Source organism: Stegodyphus dumicola, chromosome 2, assembly GCF_044657685.1.
Source record: "Stegodyphus dumicola isolate Sdum_Otavi_A_Nest chromosome 2, ASM4465768v1".
Classification (NCBI taxonomy): Eukaryota; Metazoa; Arthropoda; class Arachnida; order Araneae; family Eresidae; genus Stegodyphus; species Stegodyphus dumicola.
In genome coordinates this window covers 41,161,368-41,184,615 of record NC_140769.1, presented here as the reverse complement: position 1 = coordinate 41,184,615, position 23,248 = coordinate 41,161,368, and the positions used below count along the sequence as shown (strand labels likewise).

The following is a 23,248-nucleotide window of genomic DNA, read 5'->3' as shown; positions in this document are numbered from 1 at the left end:
GCCATCTAGTTGGTACTTTCATAACCAACTACCACCACTTCTAGCCTTAGCAGTGGTCAAAGCATAAAATGGCTAGTACCCGCCATAAAAATGCTAATCTGGTTGGTTTGGTTTAATTTATTATTGCAAAGCTTACTAGGGCTGTCTGCCGAAGAGGAGGGAAACCTTCGTGAAGGATTTTCTAAAGAAGAACGTTTCGTATACACGTTACACATGGAAAAACCATGAAAACGTCTATACAGCACGTTCGCCTGGAATTGAACCTACGTCTGAACTCTCAGTATTCGGCAAATTTACCGCTCGGCCGATGGTGGGCCTATATGCTAATCTGGAATTTGTATAACATCCAAAACAGCTCACAGTCATTTTTTGAATGCTTTTAATATTTTACAATTCATTAATCGCTTGCTGTTTATAAAGATTGTACTCTAAAATTCTGAATTATGTTAACATCTTTTTAATTTACCTTTAATACCCCGTTTGCTGTATCGGGTGCTTTTACATCTAACTATAAATTGAAAACATGGTAAGTACAATTCTGTTGCTGTCATACCTTAGTGGGCGGTGATAGTTTTCCTCTGATACCAAGACATTTTGATGCCTCAGTCAGTAATTTGAACAAAATTTCTTTTTATTTTAGAGCAGAACGTTTTTGCGTATCTCTTGTTAGCTTTGGAAATTTTGAATTTTAATACTGGGGCACAAGTACGTTCAGTCATGTTTACTTTTGTTGCGCCACAAAATGCTCTGCAAAAGTTATAGATAGCTTGCAATATAAAATATTAACTTCTTAAATGCTAATTTAAGCAGTGTTTAATGCTAAGGGTATGCTAACGGTATAATAGTATATTACGGCTATGGTGAATAAAAACAGGAATAAGGAATTTAATCTTCCTTTTACAGTAATTAAAAAGTACAGGTGATATAAATAAAATGAAGTGAAATGCGAATAAATTATTTTCAATCTAAATTACCCCTCTTGTGATAGTACATTAGATTGTGGAACCAAACGACAACACGTATTGGGAACATACTAATAAAAGTCAAGAAAATATTTACTTGCATTTATTTTCCGCTGATTAGACTTTCTCCTAACCATAGAAAAATAAATACAACTAAAGATTTTAACTGCCAAAAATAAATGTCCACTACTCTAGTCACAAACAATTTCCGTGAAATGAAAACCTTAAGAGTAATTAATTAAATTACAATAACACAATTAAAATTTGCGACACAACAGTATGGCAGTATTAAAAGCCTGATTTAGAATATCTTTCTGTCACTGCAAACAGTTTTCGGTTATTTGTTATTGTAAAATGAAACAGTGGTGCTCCCAAATATATATATTTTGTATACATATATATAATTTGAGATTATTAAAAAAATCTCAAATTGTTTACGATACTTTAAAGTGAAGAAAAATCCAACGGAAAAAATAACGTGACAGTTATTAGTAAAATTAGAAATTCTAATGTAAAGCAACTTTCCAAGAAAAGCAAGGAAAAAATTCTGTTAGCGAATTAAAATTAACGCGGAGGCATGAAACTTCTAATGCCATTTAAAATGCTTGAAAACATTTGCGTTTTAGGACAGTGGTACCGCCATATACACCCATTAGATTAAGAGGCTAACAGGTTACGGTTAGGGCCACGTACAAGTTTATTTCGCCATTTCGCACCGCCCCATACCTATTAATAGTTTGTGTATGACAAACAGTATCAGGATAGATAAATTTATCTTTATAGTTTACGGCAGACTTTTAAAATCCGTCCTAATTTTATTCTTCAGTGTTATACCCTTTCCAACAGTCTAAGTATATTCTTACGAAAAGTCCAGCTGCGGTAAAATAGCTTCCTCCCAAAGCGGGTTTAGGGTTGCCAGAAAATGGCAAGGAAAGGCAGTGTTGACAGACTTTGCGCGAAATCGCTCATTTCGTGACATTTGGCGACATGCCATAGATGGAGCGAGAATATTTTAGAACGAATTCTTACCGGTTTACTCGAGAATGTTCTATGAATGAAGCTATGTAAATCTTACCTTTACGCAAAGTAACAGTGTAGCAGGAGTTTATCGTGGAGAGTAGCTCGAGTACGTTCAGTTCAGTAGTAGTATCTTTTAAGCTCCGAGAGCGATCAACCGCGTTGGGAACTGTATTTAGTGTTTTGCCGTCAAGCTGTCTTCACTGTTATAACCTGAAGTCTGAAGATTGTGTTGCTGATTGTTTCAGCGTGTTTGTCGTAGTGTTTCGACGACTGTAACCTTGTCTTTGGAACTGTCTTCTGTAACACTGACGAATAAATTGTGTTTTGATTCTTTATCAAGTGTTGTCGTCAATATCTCCAAATTCATGAAATTGTAGAACGTTAATGCCATCAATAACATTTTCTTCAATAACTTTAAGCAAAGTTCTGGCAGTGCCGTTAGTAACAGCAACTGAGAAACACTTTTTGTTTTCTCGCAAATCCTGCCGCACATCTAGGAGCAGAAAGATAGGGCCAATGTTGTTTTTTGGACGCGAAAACAGACATTTATCAACTTCGACGGTATTACCACGCCTATTTTAAGCCTATTTTAAGACATTAATGCATGGCTACAGGCTTTCCTTATATAAATATTCCTGTCAAAACCAGTGCAATGATTAAGCCGAGATTGAAAAAATTCAATGGTTAATTCTAAAGTCATGCATAAACGAAAAATTGCCGTTAAGAACCTGATTCTCTATCCTTCAAACCAATTTTGAGAACATAATCTTTCGTTTTCGGCACATCACATCTTTGCTGTAGTGTTTCCTTAAAATTGAAGTACAGCTTCAATTTGGCTTCATTTTATGCTTCATTTTGTGGTTTTCGTGCCCCATTTTGTGGAGCTTCATGGCTTCATTTTGGGATTTTTGTGCACTTTCTTTCAAAATAAATAATTCCTCATTCCTGAAGAAATTGCATGGAAGGTATTTCACTATTAGGTAAGTCCAAAACTTTTATGCCCATTTCATGGCCAGGAGCAATAAGAACACAATTGACTATTATATCTTTAAAATTTTCTCACTGCCAGTTTTGAAAAGGCATTTTTTTGCTCTTTTAAAAGAAGTGAACTTTGTAACGATTTTAAAGGTAAACATTGGCGACTTCTTATGAACCAGTCTCTTGACGGATTCAGCAAAATATCTGACATTGACTCTGGTCTCGATAACAGAACAGTACCTGATTCAGCCACCAGGAACATAATATACGCCTTATGAACATTTAGTATATTGGAAACATTTTATATTAATTGCAATTACCTTGCAAAGTGTCATAAAGTTGAAATATGGGTGCATTGAGTATTAAATATATTTTAATTTATAATATTTAGATATAGTATTAAATTCTAATAAATATTTAAATTATTAAGAATATCGTTTATAGTTTCCAGTTACTCAGTTTGTTAAGGAATTATAGTCTAATTAAATTTGAAAGATAAATTAAAGGTCGCATATTTTGTCTTAATGCAATATTAAGGGAATTATATTGTGTTTCACTTGAAAGATAGATTAAAGGCCTTATGTTTCGCACAGTGGCGTCATTTGCCAAGCTGAATGATTAATACATGGATAAATAAATATGTATGATATCAGGCATGGGTGAATAAACATACGTTGTATTACCATGTTAATACATAGTAATATAACGGTAAAAAAAACGAAAAAATGACAGTTGTAACTTATGGGTTTAAATATTTGCAACTCTACCACAGGAAGAGAAAAACATTTGTACATTTTCTTGAAGTCAGAAACATATAACAGAACAGAAGTTAAATATTTCTACAATATTATTATTTCTCAAGATTAATATCGCTACGTTTTATTGCAGCTTTTTAGTTTTTAGATATTATAAAATGATTTCGATTGTTTGACATGGTGGTGTTTGAAAGCCATCTCTTGCCATTCCCTGGCACAATGTTTTGCTTGCTTCTATTTTTATTTTCTTAGAGATACTTTCACGTAGAATATAAAATGCAAGTAGATAAATACATAAGTAGTATTCAATTGAAGTAAACGATCTGGTAAATATTTACCTTTTTCCAGATATGTTACCTGATATAAGTAATAACGATAAAAGTTTTCATTAATATGGGAATACATATTTCATTCTTCCTGAAAGCACAGAGTTCCTCAACGAATAGTTATGAGTGTTCTACTAGTATTTAGTTGCTATGGTATTGAGAATGACTTTGCATTTCTGACTGTTTACAAAATATCATCGGTAACAGTGTTTATGATGTTAAAGTCAATAAATGATTGTGGCCTAAAAAAAAAAAAAAAAAAAAAAAAGAAATTGTTAATGCTAAAAATTTTTATAAATTCATTCAAAGTCAATACATGAAAGCGAAAGATAGTACTGATATAATTGTTAACTGTAGCTGTAATAACTGTACTAGACATTATATTACTAATTACTATTAATTATGCATAGTTTAAACTTCTTATTTCTTCCTTGAATTACGTACACCTGTGCAGCTTTTTAAGTTACCTTTATGACCATTTTAATGCAGGGAAATAAAATTTAAAAAATTTAATTCTCACTAAATAGCACTGCGTAATCTTTTACCTAAAATATTCTTGGTTATCAATCATAATACTTCAAAAATTGTAATGAAATTATGCCATGTAAACAGAAACGTCTTGATGCTCGTTTCAGCGCTAAAAAAATTTCTGTATATTTCGCCTTTATTTGATATTGCTTACAGGCCATAATTACAGATAACTTGGTTTAACATACATAATTACTGATTAAATATTATGTTGGTTTATTCTTGTTTTTATAATATATTATTATATTGCTGCTCAAAGGATGCATACAACACACATAAGTAAAATTAATAATTAGCACAAATTTATAATTCATAAAGTAAAGAAAACTAATTTTTGCATCAATTTTCCTATCCTCCCCGTTTTAATAATCCCTTTTTAAGCATTAAAGCACTGGAAAGAAAAGAAGGAATCGAAGCATTAAAATATTATGCGTATTTATGTAACAATTATAATTCGTAGGACAATTTATGCGTATTTATGTAACAATTATAATTCGTAGGACAATTTAACATGTTATTTTGCAAATATTTATATTAACTGCATACAACATTTTCAAGGTAACTTCGATCAAACTTTTATCTGGAGTCCGATTTATTCAGATAGATTGATTAAAATATTTAATTACTACTTAAGAAATAGAACCGTATATTATTCAGAAAATAATGTAAATTATGCAAAAAAGGAACCACGAGCAAATATGTCACTAAAGCTCTGCAACTATACGTGGAATTGTTGTTTGTGTTATAAGTATAAATTTCGGCACATTATTAATAGGAATTATTTGGTGTTTCGGAAAATAGTAAGATTCTTTTTGAGTTTCAGATATTTACTCTACATTCAAATAGAGAAACCTTATTTGCATTTATAAAGCACAGACCATTCAAACACTTTTAAGAGTTTTTACATGTCTTAATAAGATACTCTCTATATAGACAGACAGATAGGTAGGTATACTATGTAGAAATATGTACATAGAAAAGAAAGAAATATATACAGATATATACAAAAAGAAGGAAATGTGATTAGATGTGTAAAAAAGAAAGAGAAAAAGTAATAAAAAAACTAAATCAAAAAGCTTTCATCATGATGCAACCTACTCCCACACCATTCGAAACAAGCCATGTATTTTACATGTAACAATAAATTTCAAAAGACAGTAAATTTAAGAAAAATAGTTTTTCTTAATTTTGAAACAAATTAAAGAATTATTTGGAAAAAGTTTTATTGAAAAAATATTTAATATGAAATATACGAAATAGACATGAAATACCAAGAAGATCAAATTGTTCAATAAACGAAGAAGAAGGGAGAAAAAAGATAAAAAAATATAAAGATATAAAGGGAAGAAAGTTTACACTTACATTTTTTAATAAATATGAAATTTAATAGACAGTAAAATACGTAAATAAGTGGAGAAAAATAATCGGACTTTATTCTGATTAAAATGACGATTATGTTAAAAATATATAATGGGAATTACTTTTTGTAATACAAAAGACAAACATAGAACTCCAAAAAGGTAAAACTGCCCAAGTAACTAATGGGAAAATCACCAATAAAACCCAAAATTTCCAAAGCACTGGAACCATGCAGAAAAGTCTGAAGGTTCAGCCGCTCAGACGGAAAGTGGTTAGAGACTGTGACTGCCGTACCGAAGGGCTCGGGTTCAAATTTTGGAGAAGGTATGAATGTGAATTGTGTGTCACTTCATAGGAGGTACTGGTGGTCGCCTCCTCCATAATAAAATAACCACCGTTTCTGGCTTTAATATTGACCAAAGCTTAAAATGCCTAGTGCCAGTCATAAGGAAAGGTCATAAGTTGTTTACAGCCTTAGTATTGCAGTTATGTTCTTAAATTCGTTTTTAATTATTATGTAATGATGTGGAAGATTCATTAACAATTTTGACGAGTATCAGTATTGAAAACTAAGGTCATACATTCACCATGAATTGAATATAAGGTCCTTCGATTTTTAGCTGTATGTACTAATGATAATGGCATTATAAAGATGTATAGGAGGAACCACATCAATATTTTACAAATCTCAAATTCGTGATTTAATGTAAAAATTCTAGTTGTTTCTAGAATTAAGCTATCCTTCTTATTTAAAAGATGCGGGTTTTCCGTTTTATACACCAAACTAAATAAGACATAGAATAAGCAGGAAGTACCGTTATATTATGTGCATAACAAAGCTTTCAAATATGGTATTGAATAACTGCATTAAGATTTCTCATTCTTCTGGTATATGAGCAATAAACGGTTGCCGAAAGCAGGATGCATATCATTAATACTTTACGCGTTCCGGAAAGATAACTTTCTGTGGAAAAAATAGTTAGGTGTAATTCACAAATTAATAAAGTACTTAAAATGTATACAAACCTAAATATTACTATAATTAAAAGGGAAAAATGAAGCAAATGTTAATTGAAAGGATGATGTCTGATGTAACTCATTAAACATTTTGCGGTAAGAAATGCAACGTGCTTCATTACCTATCATAAAGTATCCTATTCTTCCTTCATTTAAATATATCTCAGTTACAAAATCAGACAGATCCTGCACCCTTTTTAACAATTCGTTCAACTTCTTGCACGTTAAAGGCTCTTGATCGTTTTCACTATCGGTTAGCATTGTAAGATCATCCAGTTTTTCATTTGTCATCTGCGATCGTTCATTCTCGACTAATTCATTAAAATCTCCTTTTTTCATGTCTAAAAATCTTTCGTCACCAATTGTTTATGTATTCTGTACGATTTTCTTGGCTTCATTTTCATCGATCGAAATCCTTTAAAAAACTGTTGGAAAATTCTTGCCAGAGCTGACGCCACACTTGTTCCCATGCGAGTTAATTCGTTTTTATGCGCTATCTTATGGTGAATTGCTCCCAAAATGCCATTAGCGTGTCGTGAATTCTTTCATCTAGTACTTTATTTAAAATATGTAAATATGCCTGACACGGTTTTGAATATTTTTATGGTTTCTTGATCCCTTATTTGGATTAAAGAAGGTGTGTACGTTGGAAGGAAAGTCTCTACATTTGGATGTAATATTGTGTGGGCTTCAGTACCGTGTCCTGATGCATTATCGGGGATTACGAGACCGATACTCGGCAGTGTACCACGTATAATTGAAATTATTGCGTTGGATAAATTGAATAGAGATAACTAAGATACCGCGTACAACGTAAAATCGAATTTTGCAAGTTCCACGTTCTGCAAGGGTTTACTGTATTTGCACATTCCATTGTTCGACACCGTATCTGAATCATTAATCTTCAAAATCGTTGTCCTGAGCAAAACGTATTAAACGCTTTAAAAGAAATTAAGTTTCGTGTTCTAAATAATAATTCTAAACATAAGTGTTTTAGCATGTAAATTTAAAAATTGCCTAAAATGGTCATAAAGATGAATTCAGCAGTACAAATTTGTAGTTTGAACATAGAACCGAACCAAATCAACAGGATATATTTTTTTCCGAAGGTTCTAGCAGAGCAGATAGGTAGAGAAAGGTGACAGTATGAACTATTAAAATTATCATATTAAAATTATGAATAGAATCAAGTTTTGTAAATGCGTATTTTTTGTAAATATTTTGTCATCAAGGTTATTCGCAGTTCATAACTAACTCATAACAAACAAATTTAAATACATTTAAATTTCAATTTAAAAGAGTAGAGAAAATCGCAATTTTAAAAAAATAAATATCTTTCTTTCTTATTTTCATAAATGATTCTAGGTCTTGAGAGAAACACATCGAAGGTAAAAAATATAGAAATTAAAACTTTCTAGCTGTTATGAACGTCATAAACGCAATTACAATGAAAAGAGCAGCGATATGTCATTTGAAATCTAAATTAAACATAGTGTCAAGGAGCATAACTATGAAAATGTGAAACTGCTCTTTAAAAAAAAAAAAAAAAAAAAAAAAAAAAAAAAAAAAAAAAACACTTTTGTAATAATATTATTAGTAAGCTACATGCCTTTAAAGGAACAAAGGAAACATTAACATTTTGAAAAATTTTTGTTTTAATTATATACATAGCGTCCAAAAATATATTGAAACAAACAGGTTGGAAAATGAACAGTGTTTGTTTTATTCCTAAGAGCTTCGAAAAGGATACTATATATAAAAATTAAATTATAAATTGATGGATTATTTTCAAGTCTCCAATATTTAAAAAATAATTGTTAAATATAAAATTTACTCTAACGTATTTAAGTTAGTACAAAATATTAGTTTGTATTTTATAAGTTCTATTTTGTAATGAGAGTATAAAGCTGAATATTTCAACTAAACTCAAAATAATTAACTAATTATAGAGTGTATTCGTAGTTAATACTTTAACAAAAACCTCCATTAAATAGATTAAAACAAATTTTTAAATACTATTTAAACATGATCTTAAAACGAAAGTACCATTTTAACGTTCACATTCTGTTCTAACTGAAAATTAGTATATATAAGTTACATTCTATTCCAATTGATATTTAGTCTATAACAGCATGTGTTTAATATGTAAAACGTATAAAAATAAAGCTAATTATATATTCGTGCTGTGATAAGAGGCTTCAGTATATAACTAGTTTTATTTAACTAGTTCGAACCTCTTATCGTGACTCGGATATACAATTAGCTTTATTACGGATTTTTATGCATTTTTGTCTAGGTTCTGTTTATGTAGTTTCTAACTTATATTAAGGGTTATCTAAATTTTATGTTACAAATTGACATAAAAAAAGAAACATTACTTACGTGAGGCATAAGCTTATCAGCGCTCCCAACTCTAGTAACTTTATTGCGATTTAGGAGCTTTTTGATGAACTTTTCACATGACTCATTAAATTTCATGAATGTGACGTAACAACCGTAGCAGCAGAGGAGAACTAGAGCCTCCCACCAATAAATAACACTGTCCTGGAAGAATGTCATGAGTAATATAAGAATTATGGCATAGAATGAGACATCACGGAAGAGTGGCCACCAAGTTAGTTCGAGTACGGTTCTGCTAAAAATGGCGCACATGGAAATGACAAAGAGAATATTGAAGACAGCAGATCCAACTATGGTACCAATACCAACGTCATCATAGCTGATAAAGACACCGATGATACTGGTGAAGAGTTCAGGAGCACTGCCCCCGGCAGCCATGAAAGTGGCACCAGCAACATCTTCAGAAATACCTGCTTTCTCTGTTATCACATCTAAGGAGGGCACAAAAAATTCATCACAAACTATGGCTAGAGCAACAAACATGTAAACCAGCCCAATGACGTGAAGAATAACAGCACCGTGTTGGCGTTGCTCCAAGGTGAAGAGGTCCTCTGGGAATTGTGCCGTCTTATTGGTTATTACTTCTGATAACAAATGCCTGTTGAAGGAAGATGTCAAGGAAGTAGCTCTGTTGGAGCAAGGTCGCAATGAGATCCTTGTAAGTAAGGTCCCCAAGGTAGTAATTTGGCCCATAGAAAAGTAACCGATGACAAAGAGAGTTGACAAGAACACAAGTGCAGGATTCCTCCATCGTCTTCTGTAAAAGCGCAAGAAGGAAAACTTTTTCTTGGCTGCAGCAATTTCCTTGCTATGTAAGTTACAAACCATCTTGTCGGTTGTTAATAAGTTATAAATAAGGCAGAGGAATGGTTTAAATTATTTTAGCCTTTGTTAAATAGGTTTGCCTGAAGAACCGGCAGTGTCACTGTCCTCTGAACAGTCCATTGATGTTGAATAGTCGGGCACAGTTCGAAGTGCAGGACCTATACCCACTCGATGTGCGTAATTTCGATGATACGACATGTGAGTTGCAGATCTGAATTATCACTTGAATGCAAGAACATCCTATAAAAACGAAAAAGATTGTATTTATTATTAAGCAATTTGAAATTATCTTTCAACAAAATTATATCACATATTGGCATTAATTATTTCATAATACTAATGTTTCTTCCCAATTCAGTACTTAAGTCATATAAACTGAGATAGAAGTTTTAAAAACGATTTATAAATGAACTGAAAGGAAAACCATAAACAATCTTTAAGCAAAAACATTTAATGTATTTTATTTTTGCGTAATAAGAGGTATATATAATAAATCGAGCTCTTGCTTCGGTAACCGGCGAATCAACACGCTGGCTTTTGTGATTTCCCCAACATTTTATGGTAGCGCAAACTGGTTTCCTTACGAAGACATTCTTCAAAAGGAGATGGTCTTCACAAGCGTTTTCATAAAAAATAACAAAGATTACCAGGTAGCCCAGAGATTTGCCAAAAATTTAATAAATCTCGTATTTGTGTCATAGGAAGCAGTATCACAACAAATAGCGTAACATATATCCGCTTTATAAGCAATGTATCATTTATTTTTTAATAATACGCCCAAATGTATATTTTGCAATATACTTATTATTCATGCTGAATAATAATCAGTATATTATAACTATAGACCACTAGCGTTTCGAAGCTGGTCCATTTTCTTTATTATACAAGAAACGAATTCCCGTGGGATGCTGGGGCGTGCCTGAATAAATGAAAAGAAAAGAGCCGAAGCTGCTGCATGAACGACTCTGGTAATTCATTTAATCGACGAACTTTAGCTACCCACTCCCTCTTTTCCTACTTTTCAACCATGCAATGTACGATCTTTAAATGTTTCCCTTTGGTACAGAGGTCTTTCAAGTAGAGGTACCAAATAATGGTAATAATAGCAATGGCAGATGACGTTTTTCACGACATGCTCGGCTAGCCAAGGTTGCGCATGAAAGGAATGGCAGACGTTAAGCAGAAGGTTGTTGAGTGATTGGTAATGTTTAAAGCTTGCAAAAATGAAATATATAGGAATGTAGGTAAAGTAGTTTAATCTTGTAAAGTAAAAGTAGATTTAAACTCATGTAAATGAATTCGCACGAAAGCGATGATAAATCATAGACTGCAATCTACAGATTTATCGTTTCCGAAATGAATAAAATGGGAATTATTGATATTGTTTTAAAATTTGGAAGCATGGTTTAAAATATTCTACTCTTTTTTACTACTTTCTCTATTGCCTATTTCTATTACTATCGTAGGACAAAATTTAAAATCCATTAATAACTGTCTGTGTCTAAAATAGCATTTCTAAGTAAACTATTTTTAAGTAGTTGTTTTAAAATTTTCAATATTTTCGTGGAATTTGGTTGCTTTTACAGCTCGGACACTTTTCTTTTATAAAACGCTGGTAACTCTATTGTACCTTGTTTTCTGTTTGCTTTGTTTTAGTAGGTGTTTAGTAGTTTGATTTTATTCAGTAGGTAGCATTTTAGTGGATATTGTTAATGGTTACAGCACTCAAATTATTAATATATAGTAAAACTGGCACAATTTCTGTAAGTAAATAACCAAAGTGCCCATTTTAAGAGGATTGTTATCAACTGATAGTTACTACGATAAAGTACTATACGGCATTTTCATTAGTAAGTATTATGGCATAATCACAGAATACGGTAAGTTGGTTCATATGAATCCTTACTATATATATATATATATATATATATATATATATATATATATATATATATATAAATTAGAAAAAATCCAAATTGCTTGAGTCTTAAAATGGACACTTTGGTCTACTTTTAAAGATTTTATTCGCTATAATTTGTGCTCTGACAGTCAGTTATAGGAAGCACCTAACAGCTGTGTACCTTTTACTGTTTATTTTTTTTTCCTTATCTATTTCATTTTTGCAGATGATTGAGTCCCTTTCTTATTTGAAAATATTAGTAAATAGTAATGTAATATTTGTTTTAAAAAGGCGGTTCATCAAATGTATGAGTCCAATGTATGACCAAATGTATGACCTTGCATCAGATTTAGACATCAAAAAATGCGATTAAATTGCCTTTGTTTAATGAATAAAATTAATCTCAGTAACTACAGAATTAATAAATAAACAAAGATTTTAATTACGTCAACAGATGAAAATTAAAATAAATTGACAATTTTGTTCTTTATAAACGTGAACTTAAAATTTCTGCAATAAAGTATTTGACATAACACGATTTTCGGACGAAGTGAAGACTTGAAATTGACTGATTAGAGGAAATATCACATGAATTAGGGAATTCTGTATAACTAAATTTCATATTTGTTCTCACTGTCTTACACCGAAGTATGTAACAAGCAGAAAAGGTACATAATTTTTGAAGTAATACGTCTTGCACATTTAAAAGCTAAAGAATAACGTCACGAATTTAATAAATTATTGTACGAAGCATACTACATTTAACACCTTAACATTGACTACCTTTGTGCCTGAGGAAAAGCAAATTAGGTTTATATTAAACTATGATCTAAGAGGCTACTACATAACTATGATCAGGAATAGAGCTTCCGTCTCTCACTTACCAGCTAGATGTGCTGACCACTGCTTTCTAAGAATATATAAAGGGAATGTGTTTAACTTCTGATTACCCTCTGTTTAAAGGATAACTTAAAGAAAGGGTGACGCCCAATCATTCAGATAAAGTTAGTGTCAAATTTTCTTCACTCCCAGCTTAATTCAGACTACAATTGTAGAGTCGTTAGGTTTTTTGGAGAAATAAATCATAAAGCATATATCGTCGTGTTGCGGGGAACTGAGAATAAATCTTCCAGTTACTTTGATTTCGCTAATCACTATATCACAACAACAAAGGGGAGGAATGCCTGTAAGTCTTTGCAATATCGTGTACTGACCGTGTTGTAAATTTGTAATAATTCATAATATTAAACTAACGAAAATATGCAGATAACTCAATTATCACTTATACAGTTATTGTATTAGAACAGTTGTACCTATGAAGACATAGTTGAGAATTTCGATTGCATTACGAATGCTCGTAATTCATCAGTTAAAAAAAACTGTATTACTGTTTCAAATGCTGGATAGCCAAACCAAACACTAAAATTTGATTTTTACTCTGTGCTTATTCATATGATCATCATCAGCAATAACATTTAACGTACTTATAACAGTTCTACATTTATTTAACTGATTTTGAACCCTATTTTAATTCTTAACTAATTTAACCCTATTTTAATTCTAATTTGAGACCACCAGCGGCCGAGCGATAAAGTACCTGAACATTGAAATTCTGACCTGGGTTCGATTCCAGGCGAGCGAGCGGGTTTCATGGATGTTTCCGTAGATTTCCCCATGTGTAACGTGTATACGAGCCAGTTTATCTTAGCATGTCCTCCACGAAGGAATCCTTCCTCTTAGGCATATAGCCCTAGCATGCTTTGTCATAATTAAATAAACCAAATCAATATCTTGCATGAATCTTTAATTTAAAGGGAAATTTTATTGCTCAGTTTAAGAAAAACATAATTTCCATAACTGCTAAGTTTTTGTTTCGAGGCCTTACATAGTTTCAAGCTTCGTATAGTGTGTACCCAAAGTTTTTCCAGTTTCATATAATGTTTATGAAATACAGCAAATTATTTCGTCGCAAGAAGTATTCTATCATTATGTAAAGCGACAAAATAATTTGAATTTTGTCTTTCTTTCCTAAATTTTAGTTTTTATATATTTTTTCGTTAATATAATAATATCAATTACACTAAGTCTTTAATTATAGTACAGATTTAACAGCTAAAATTTGCAGAAATATCCAAAGCCTTGGCTTTCGAAAAATGAAAGAGGTTGCGTGTATTTTAGTGATGCTGTCAACTTTCAGAATGTAGCCTCCTGCTGCAAATTTCCTTCTTCCACTTATAAGGATTCACTTCTTTGTGAAATGTGTCTTTGAAACCTTTCAAATTTGGGTTCATACATTTGAAACCTAATCTTAAAAGACTAGATTTCTAGTATTTGAGACCTAATCTTTTACGTGATATATAGTGGCTGCTTTTCTCGGTTCTATGGGGTCATAAAAATGTAATGCTCTTTTGTGAAACAGTTTAATTCTTAGATAATAATTTGTTGTTCTTCAAAAAAAGAAAAACTGATATTGTACCCTAGCAACTGAAAATCATTTGTTTTGAAAGCGTCATTTTAAGTGCCGAAAATCAAACAACAAATGAAGTGTGGAAAATTTCATATTGTCAAAACAACAGTGTTATTTACTACTACAACTAGCTCCCTCTCTCCAAGAAGAACCTGAAAACTTTTATTTATGATCAAGATTTATATTTATTTCCTATAAAATAGAGAATAGTTTTAAATTTGAAAACAAATGTTGCTTATAGAAAGATTCTTTAGTTTCCAACAGTATATGGTTCCTGTTTATGAAACAGAAACATATTGCAGCATGTGATTTTGTTGCAGAGTATGAGACGTAAATAATGTAGTAAAATATAAGATTATATTTATTGTGATAAATGAATTTTAATTGAGCATTTTAAGTGTTATGTTTTCCTACGTTATTGGAGAGATCTCGAAAAAATGTAATAAATATTCAAAATAAAAAGTTGAATAATTATAAAACTGTTAAAAGATATATTTTATATCTCATTTCCAGACTTATAATTGAAACTTAGATATGCACTATGTACTGACTTTGCGATTATGATAAATAATCATACATATTACATATGTACACTTCTAGAACTCCAATATTTAACTTACATTGCTCATTTTTCAAGTCTCACGCATGAAAATAACCTTATGTCTCTACGGAGTGACCCAGACTTTTCATTTTCTAATTAGGGTATTTTAAAAATTGTTTGCAACACGAAAAGAAATATTTATCTCTTTCTGTGAATGGTCGGTATAATTCAATCTTAGTCAATTAAAGTAATTAAAGTCACTAAAGTCTTAAACTATAGTTTAAGATTTAAGATTGACTTTTCCCCCATTTAATGTGATTCTATGATAGATTTTGGGTATTGATTAGCATGTAACATTTTTAATTCATAATTCTTTTCCATTTGTTATGTTGAAAGCATCTTCATACAAATAAGTGATAAGTTCAAAGCTACGACAATACTAATAATACTTTAGACGCAATTTTATTTTTTTATAATCAAAGTTGGCTCTACTCTTATATACGTCCTAAGATCACCAAATGTAGCGATGTGTGTTCTGCGCTGGTTTTTGCCCCGATGGTTTTGGGGATGATGTTGTTTGTATGGCAACCCTTTTGACGTTGAAGCTTAACCCTTTTGCTGCAGTGGTTTAATTGCTCATTGGTTCGTTTTGTGCGTGTTTTGAAATGGCCTATGTTGCAATGTGGTGGGAAGATTTTAGTCGCGTATTTTAGATTGTGTTGAAAATAAATTTAGTATTAAAAGGTTCGATGTTGGAGTTGTTAACAAGTCTTTTGTTCACGGGTGTGTTTATGAGGATAGAAGTGCATTTTTGGAATTTCTGTGGGACTTTCAAAACGGAGTCCGAAATGCGGAGCTGCTATGAGATTTCGGACGAAGAAGGGCAGTTCTGATAGTTCTTGTGTAGATTTGCAGTTAAATAGTTGATGCTAAATATGTGGCTGTCAGCGGAGCTTAAGATTTGGATCGTGGTTTTCGTGTAGAAGTTTTTATCGTTACTTTCGAAATTTTGAATCGCAGAAAGACATGTGATATAGAAAATTCGTGACACTTTATTTCACAGACGTTGTGTGACTGGCGACATTTTATTAACGAATGTATTATGGTAAGTGATTTTATTTTAGTGTTTTTATTTTATAGAATGTTATGTTCATTGTTTTTTTACTATGAATTTCTGTTGTTACTGTTGTTTTTTGAATTGTTAGTAATTTTAGTTATTTTAGTTTATTTTGTTGATTTGTGCGCAATGCCTAGATTGTGCAATTCATAGATTTTTTTCAAGTTTAAACAGGATGCTGTGTACATGATATTCTTTGAAATTTATTGTTGTTATGTTAATTTATTAAAGCGAGATGTGCGTAGTTCGTAGAATCTTTCACTGCCTAGATTGTGCAATTCGTAGATGTTTTTTAAGTTAAAACATATAGCTGTGTACATGGATTCTTGTCAAATGTTTTTGGTTAGAAACTTTATGTTTTTGCTATCAAAATGTTTTGTTTTTGTTTCGGATTTTTAGCTTAAATTGTGTGTTCAAAACGTGCTTTTTGCATGTGCGAAAACCGCGTTTTTGGAGACATTTTAGCTTAAAGTCCGAAATGTAGACAAAAAATTTAGATAGTAATATGACACCGTGAAGTTTCTCGCCAAAATATTTGTCGCCAAGCGAGGGCGTATATAAGCGTAGCTCCTTAAAATTTAGTTGTCATATAAAAATTCATTAGACTAGAAATATTTTTTATTTTTGTTTAATAACATATAATGCTACGAGTTGCCTATGCTCCAATATTTGAAAACTGTCTGTGTTTATTAATTTTTTAAAAAATAAATTGTATAAAAGTATGTAAAGGAGATTTTTTGTTGAAAAAAATTGTATTTCTCAAAACATTTTACGACAGTCTGCATATCAATGTCTTGACATATAACCATCACAAAACGTTTTTTAACTGATAGATCATTTATAATTGCATTCAAATTTAAATATTTCCTTCTTCAATTTGTAGACGTCCCATGCATTTTTAGAAAACATTAACTCAAACTCTAAAATTGAGTACCATTATCGACTTTCGTTGCTTTGCAAATAAGCGTTTAGTGTTTTATCTTTTAGAATGAGTAAAAACGTTAACTGAGCTATGGACTACGAAATGTAAAAAGTTAGATTTTGTTATTTTTATAAAATTGATTGTTTTCCAAATTTAAAGATGCAAAAATACAAATATTCGCTTTATCTAAAAATTTGCACAATCGGAAAACTTTCGCAAACATAGGTCACAATTTGGAACGTTGACCAAAGGTTGCGAAAAAATATTGCCGCGTAAGAACATTTAGATAGACGTTGCTTATTCCCATATTATGTAAAGTTACGGTTCATTTATTACCACGATTTATGAAATAAGTGCAAAGCTCTCTTTTTAAAAACGTTTTTATAGTTTTATAAATAAAAGGAAAGCAGAAAAGAACTGAATGGAAAAGAGGCATAAGAAGAAGGGGATAGGAAATTACGAGAAATCTCAGTTTCGTAAAACATTTTATATCTAAAAGCTCACTGGAGTAGACGGGAAAATGAGATATATTTGGAACGTGAACCATTCACACGATCCAACATGCTTTTAGCCAAAGGAGAGAAAAAAATAAGAGCTGCATAATTTAACCCCAGAATTTTTTCCAGGAAGCCCGGAGTTTTTCTGTCGTTAGAACGTTATAAGAGAGATTTTCCGACGCTTTATTGTTTCACAGTTATAGGACAGACGTGAGTAGCATGTGAGCAGCAACTACCTAATCGGGTGATAAAATTTGAATGTACGAAAATTTTTTTTGATAGCGTGAGAATAGCTTTGCTTAGTTGTGAAGAGGAATAATTTACAGGCTTTGCCTTTCAGTGAATACTATTATTTCTTTATTTTTTACCGTCTTCCAGTCCTTATTTTTAGTTAAACTCAGAAAGTCAATATAGTGTATCATTTGTATCTCAAGAGAAAGATTTTGTGTACTAAAATTTTCTGCCTTTGTCAAAATGACTGTTTTAAATTATTTTTTCCCAGTTCGCTGAAATGTATGTTTACTATTTACATTTCTTTTAAAGCACATGATTCCAGAACGTTTTGGCTCTCGGCTTCGTTAGGAAATATTTAATTTATTGCCAATCCTTCTATTTCTTTAACTTAAAATATTTGCCAAAGTTATTAATATATGTTTTATTTTAGGGATATAAAAAATTAATGATATTGTAATAAGTTAAATAAATTAATTTTTTCTCCTCACCTCACATTTTCAGTGGCAGCTTGTTGGATTATGGCAAAGCACTCGAACGCTATCTTCCTAAGGGGAGGAATGCCTTTCTGGAGGACTTTCTAAGGTAGATTGGCTCGTAAACACGTTACTCATGAAGAAAAATACGAAACCGACCATGGAGCCAGTAGCTTTCACGGCTACAGCCACAAATCTAACTACAAACGTTCAGCGAGTTTACTGCTTAGCCACTGCTGAGCCATTTGACATCTTTGAGAACAGCGTTTATATTTGATTGCAGATTCCCTTTTCTTAGATTCTTTTTATATTTATTTTGCCTTTTCTGTTTTGTCAATTGTATTTAATTCACGGATCATATTTAATGTAGTATTGCAAGTATTTGATATATTTAAGAAGTATTATAACTATTAATAGTTACTTAATAGTAACTTATAAATAGTAATGTATTTAAGAATTATAGCAACGCATCACCAATGCATTCTAACAGCTAATTCTTATATATTAATGCAGCTAACGCATTCATGTAACATCATTCAGGTCCCTGATTGTTCATGCGACTTCACAGAGAAGCGAATGCATTCCCGAGGTAGGCCTCAAGCTGCCGGTTTAAGATAGTGGAGAGCGTGGGATATACCTGCTTACCTTTGTTAGTCACCAGGTGTCCCCTTCCTTCATCACATGTCACCTGTTTTGTCAAAACCAACACAGCAAAACCCAGCTCGTTTTACGGAGAAATTTAGTAATTAAATGAAGATTAAAGGCAAAAGTGTTATCAATAATTTGGAGCATTTATAAGATGTATTAATTCCAGAAACTGTTTAGCTGCCGACTTAAAAGCACAGATTTATTAATTATCAGTCGTCGACTGAGAAACGTTTCTCACACTGGTGTATCAAACATTTTGAAGAATAATGCTTTAAGATAAAACTGAACATTTTTGTTAGAATTATACGAGTATTACAACAAGAATTAAAATATTTAGTAATATGCAAACACTTTTTTTAAACTTCTTAAAAATATTTTTCAAATGAGTCTAAATTATAAGTACGGAAAATGGTTTTAACGTTTTATAGTATTTGTTTCCGTTTTCGTTGCAAGTATAAAGACAAATGAACACGTAAACAATTTTGAAAAAGAGTTGCTTAAAAATTTAAAATAAAATCTCTTAATGGCAGAGTCTTTCAATGATTGAGTAGCCTACCAGTTTACGCGAATTAAGTGATTAACTCTAGTGTCAAAAGAAATATGAAGTTTTGTGAATATAATACCTTTTTGGCTAAAATTATATATTCCAGCTTTATAAGGATTTGAAATTTGAACTCTTTTATGCACCTGAAAGAACCTAAGTGAACAACTTAACTATTCGGCCTATTATAAGTATATTCGTCTGATATAAAACATAGAATAGGGGATGGTTTCATAGTAAAATGATAGAGAAAATAGATTCTCTAGACAAAGTTTTGCTAGATAATTTAAACCTACCGAAAAAACAAGTTATCTGTACTACGAATTTACGTACAAAATTTAACTGCAACAATCCAAAATTCACTACGTTTCATTTAGTGAGTTATGGCAAAGCAAACTACGGCTTTCTGCCTAAAGGGAGGGGTGTCTTCGTGGAGGACTTTCAACGGGAAACTTTCTCGTATACGCCGTACACATAGGAAAAACCCGAAAATGCCCATGCAGCCAGCCCATTTGCCTGGAATCAAGCGAACAACATTAAAATGTATTAAAATATATAGGCAATAAGTTTTCAGCAGAAAGCCATTCAAACAACCTTTGCAAAGAATTATTTGAAAAGTATGGAAAGAAATATTATATTCTATGTCATAAAAAGCTTTGGGCACCACTACATTAACTTTTTCTAATTACATTTTAAAGTTTTACTAATTAATAGTCCATTAATTTACTAATTACATACTAGTTACTAGTTAAAAGTTTTACTCATTACATTTTTCAAGTGCATAGTTTTCTTCTTGCAGAAAGTTTCCACAAGTTTACAGAAATGTTCTATTACTTCGAGGATATTCTGGAAATAACTATACGAATACGGAAAAACCTCGAATGTATATTTTAGCCTTTGCCGTTCTCAGAGAGAAAAAAAATTATATTATTCCATGCTATTTATATGCAGTATATCTGTATAGGGGAAGCAGCTGTTCTCTCCATGTAAAGGGAAGATAACTAACATTGCATGAAGAGACAACTAAACTATATGCGATGCGTTCCGTGAAGACGAAAGACCTAAACACACTACAGTAAATAATAGAGTAGGAAATATTTACTTACGGAGAATGAAGTTCAGTGAACAATTAACGCTTTATATGTAATTTTAAGATCCCCTTTTCCATTGATACCATCAATTTGTAAATCAGAGTTTTGAGAAAGTATTTCGGAAATAGCAAAATTTATAGTACTGCCAAATGAAACCTGAAGATTTAAAGTTTCTGTTCCATTGTTATAAGTGAAATAAACCCGATGTAGTCACAAGTATGTTTTTATTTAGTCCCATTCATTTTAAATTAACCTTTTAATTCTGTAAGAAAATGAATACTTTTCAACACTGAGTTAGCTTTGATACATAAGCATTTCATTAACTGTTTTCCATTTACAAAGACTTTAGAAAGTTAGAGACTTAAATGATATATCGACTGGTAAGGAAGAAAGATGGGAATTTCCTACCTCTCAAACAGGTGGTGTTATTTATGCAATCATTAACAGTTCCGCGTATCCCATGGAGCGCAAAGAAAAGAAGCTTATGCGATTCGGAGGGATTTATGTCAACAGGGTATCTGCTAATGTACCGAAAAGGTAGCATTTAACTTGATGAGAAAATTAAATATTTTCGACTAAATTTTCCTCACCGCCATAGCAACGTGACTCCAACAAAAAGTGCTTCACATTTTCAAAGCTACCATCTTGGTTGAAGATAAAACGTTCCAGTAACTTCATTGAAATATCTTTTTTAAAAGAGCCTGTAAATGATTTTGGACGCAGAACCGATTTGGATGAAAAATGGTATAGTTATTTTTTCAATTTTTAGAGGGGTAGAGAGGTGAAACTGTCGGTAGTATAGTAAATACTTTACGATATGTAGTCACGGCGAAAAATGATACGATAATTATATCCTATGCTAACTATTCATTTTATTGTTATCGAGATTATACAAAATTAGATCTATTATTAAAAATTCCTTTGTACGATTTTATACAATCGGAAAGTTTCCCTTCATCAAATATTAGTAATTTAAGTATAATTATTGTAATAACCATAAAAATATATTTTTTCAATTAGATATGCATATTATTTTCCTTGCAAAATTCAAGAAAAGACAAAAGTATGCACTAAATAGGTTTTATTTAGATTATGCTTTTACCAAACGTGATTAAAAATAAAACTAATTTCAGGAAATGTGTGATCGTATAATTGGAAAATTTCTTAAAGCTTTATTTACAGTTTTCAAAATTAGCGTTTTAAGATCACAGTGAAGAAATATTAAGTACCTAAACTCAGTTTAAGAATAATAAACTATTGTGTTCTTTTTTGATACCCAGAAGTTCAACTTATTGTATTACCTCTAAACTTATTTTGACTGATATAATTGAATTGCTTGATTCGCTGATTTATTTATATTTTTATTCATAAAATACTGTTCATCTGTACGCGTTAAAAGCCTATGTTTGTGCAATAAAATTAATAGTAGATTATATCACTCTTTATAGAGAGTGCGCATTGAGTGAATTGTTATTGATTCAGAAACATGCTAAGTGTTTACCAACAACCGCAGTACAATCCCAGGTAGCTACCAGACACTGTAAAATGCAAATGAAGAGGTTAAGCAGAATTTAAAGCAGTAAAAAATAGTAAGTAGTAAGAATAGACTAAGTAAAATATGATTCAAAGGAACGAGATTCACTTTTTGTGTTCTGTCTTTTTCAGTCAAAAATGCAAAACGCAAAAAGAAAACATGATCAGTTTGAAATAAAATGGCAACAAAAAAAGTAAGAACACACACAAAGAGGCAGAACATGCACAAAAAAAACATCATTAATTTGAAACAAGAAAGACAGCAAAAAAAGTAAGAACACACAACAAACTGCTGATACACACACACAAAAAATCATTAATTTGAAACAAAAACTAAACTCTGGCAAAGAGGAGGCATTTTTACTTTGAAACAAAAAACCAACAGAAATAGAACACACACAAAAATGCAAAACGCAGAAAGTAAACATCATTACGTTGAACCACAAAGTAAAAAAAATGTAAGAACACAGGCAAAAATGCTGAACACAAAAAGGAAACATCAATAATTCGAAACGAAAAAGACAAAAAAAAGTAAAAACACATGCAAAAAGGCAGAACACAAAATGAAAACATCATTCATTTGAAACAAAAACACAGGAAAAAAAATTAAGCACACAGAAAAGTGCTGAACATACGAAGATAACATAAAACTAATCTAAGGAAAGAAAGGGAGAAATCTAGGCAAAGTTATTGCCACATACTGCTTACGTAAACTGAAGGAAGATTTAAAGAAATCTATATATATATATATATATATATATATATATAAAAAAAAAAAAAAAAAAAAAAAAAAAAAAAAAAAGATTTTTAACAACTTTTGCTAATTATTCAAATAATACAGGGTTGATTTATCTTTTAAGGATTTCCGTCTTAAAGCCTAATACTCAGGCTTGAAAACTGATTTACACATTTGTATATTGCCATCAATACGCAGAAGAAGAATGCTATTGTTTTCAAAAACAATACTTGAACACGTTGGTTAATTTAACGACTTGTATACTACCATCAACACACATAATTTAGTTTTATTAATCGTAAATCTTAAAATCGAGACTCTCGGTTAAATTTAAAAGTTGTTTACAAGTACTAAGAATCAAAAATATCAGTACATGAT

General features: G+C 31.2%; 1 protein-coding gene across 2 annotated transcripts in view; it reads right to left on the bottom strand.

Annotated features, from left to right (window-relative positions):
• The window catches only part of LOC118190972 (sodium/potassium/calcium exchanger Nckx30C-like), a 206,838-nt gene that overhangs the window by 173,836 nt on the left and 9,754 nt on the right, over positions 1-23,248 (bottom strand). For both annotated transcript variants that reach the window (XM_035361770.2, XM_035361764.2), the window contains exon 2: positions 9,328-10,410. In XM_035361770.2, coding sequence (XP_035217661.1) covers positions 9,328-10,173 — 846 coding nt within the window. In that variant the 5' untranslated portion in view covers positions 10,174-10,410. The remainder of the gene's footprint in view (positions 1-9,327; positions 10,411-23,248) is intronic.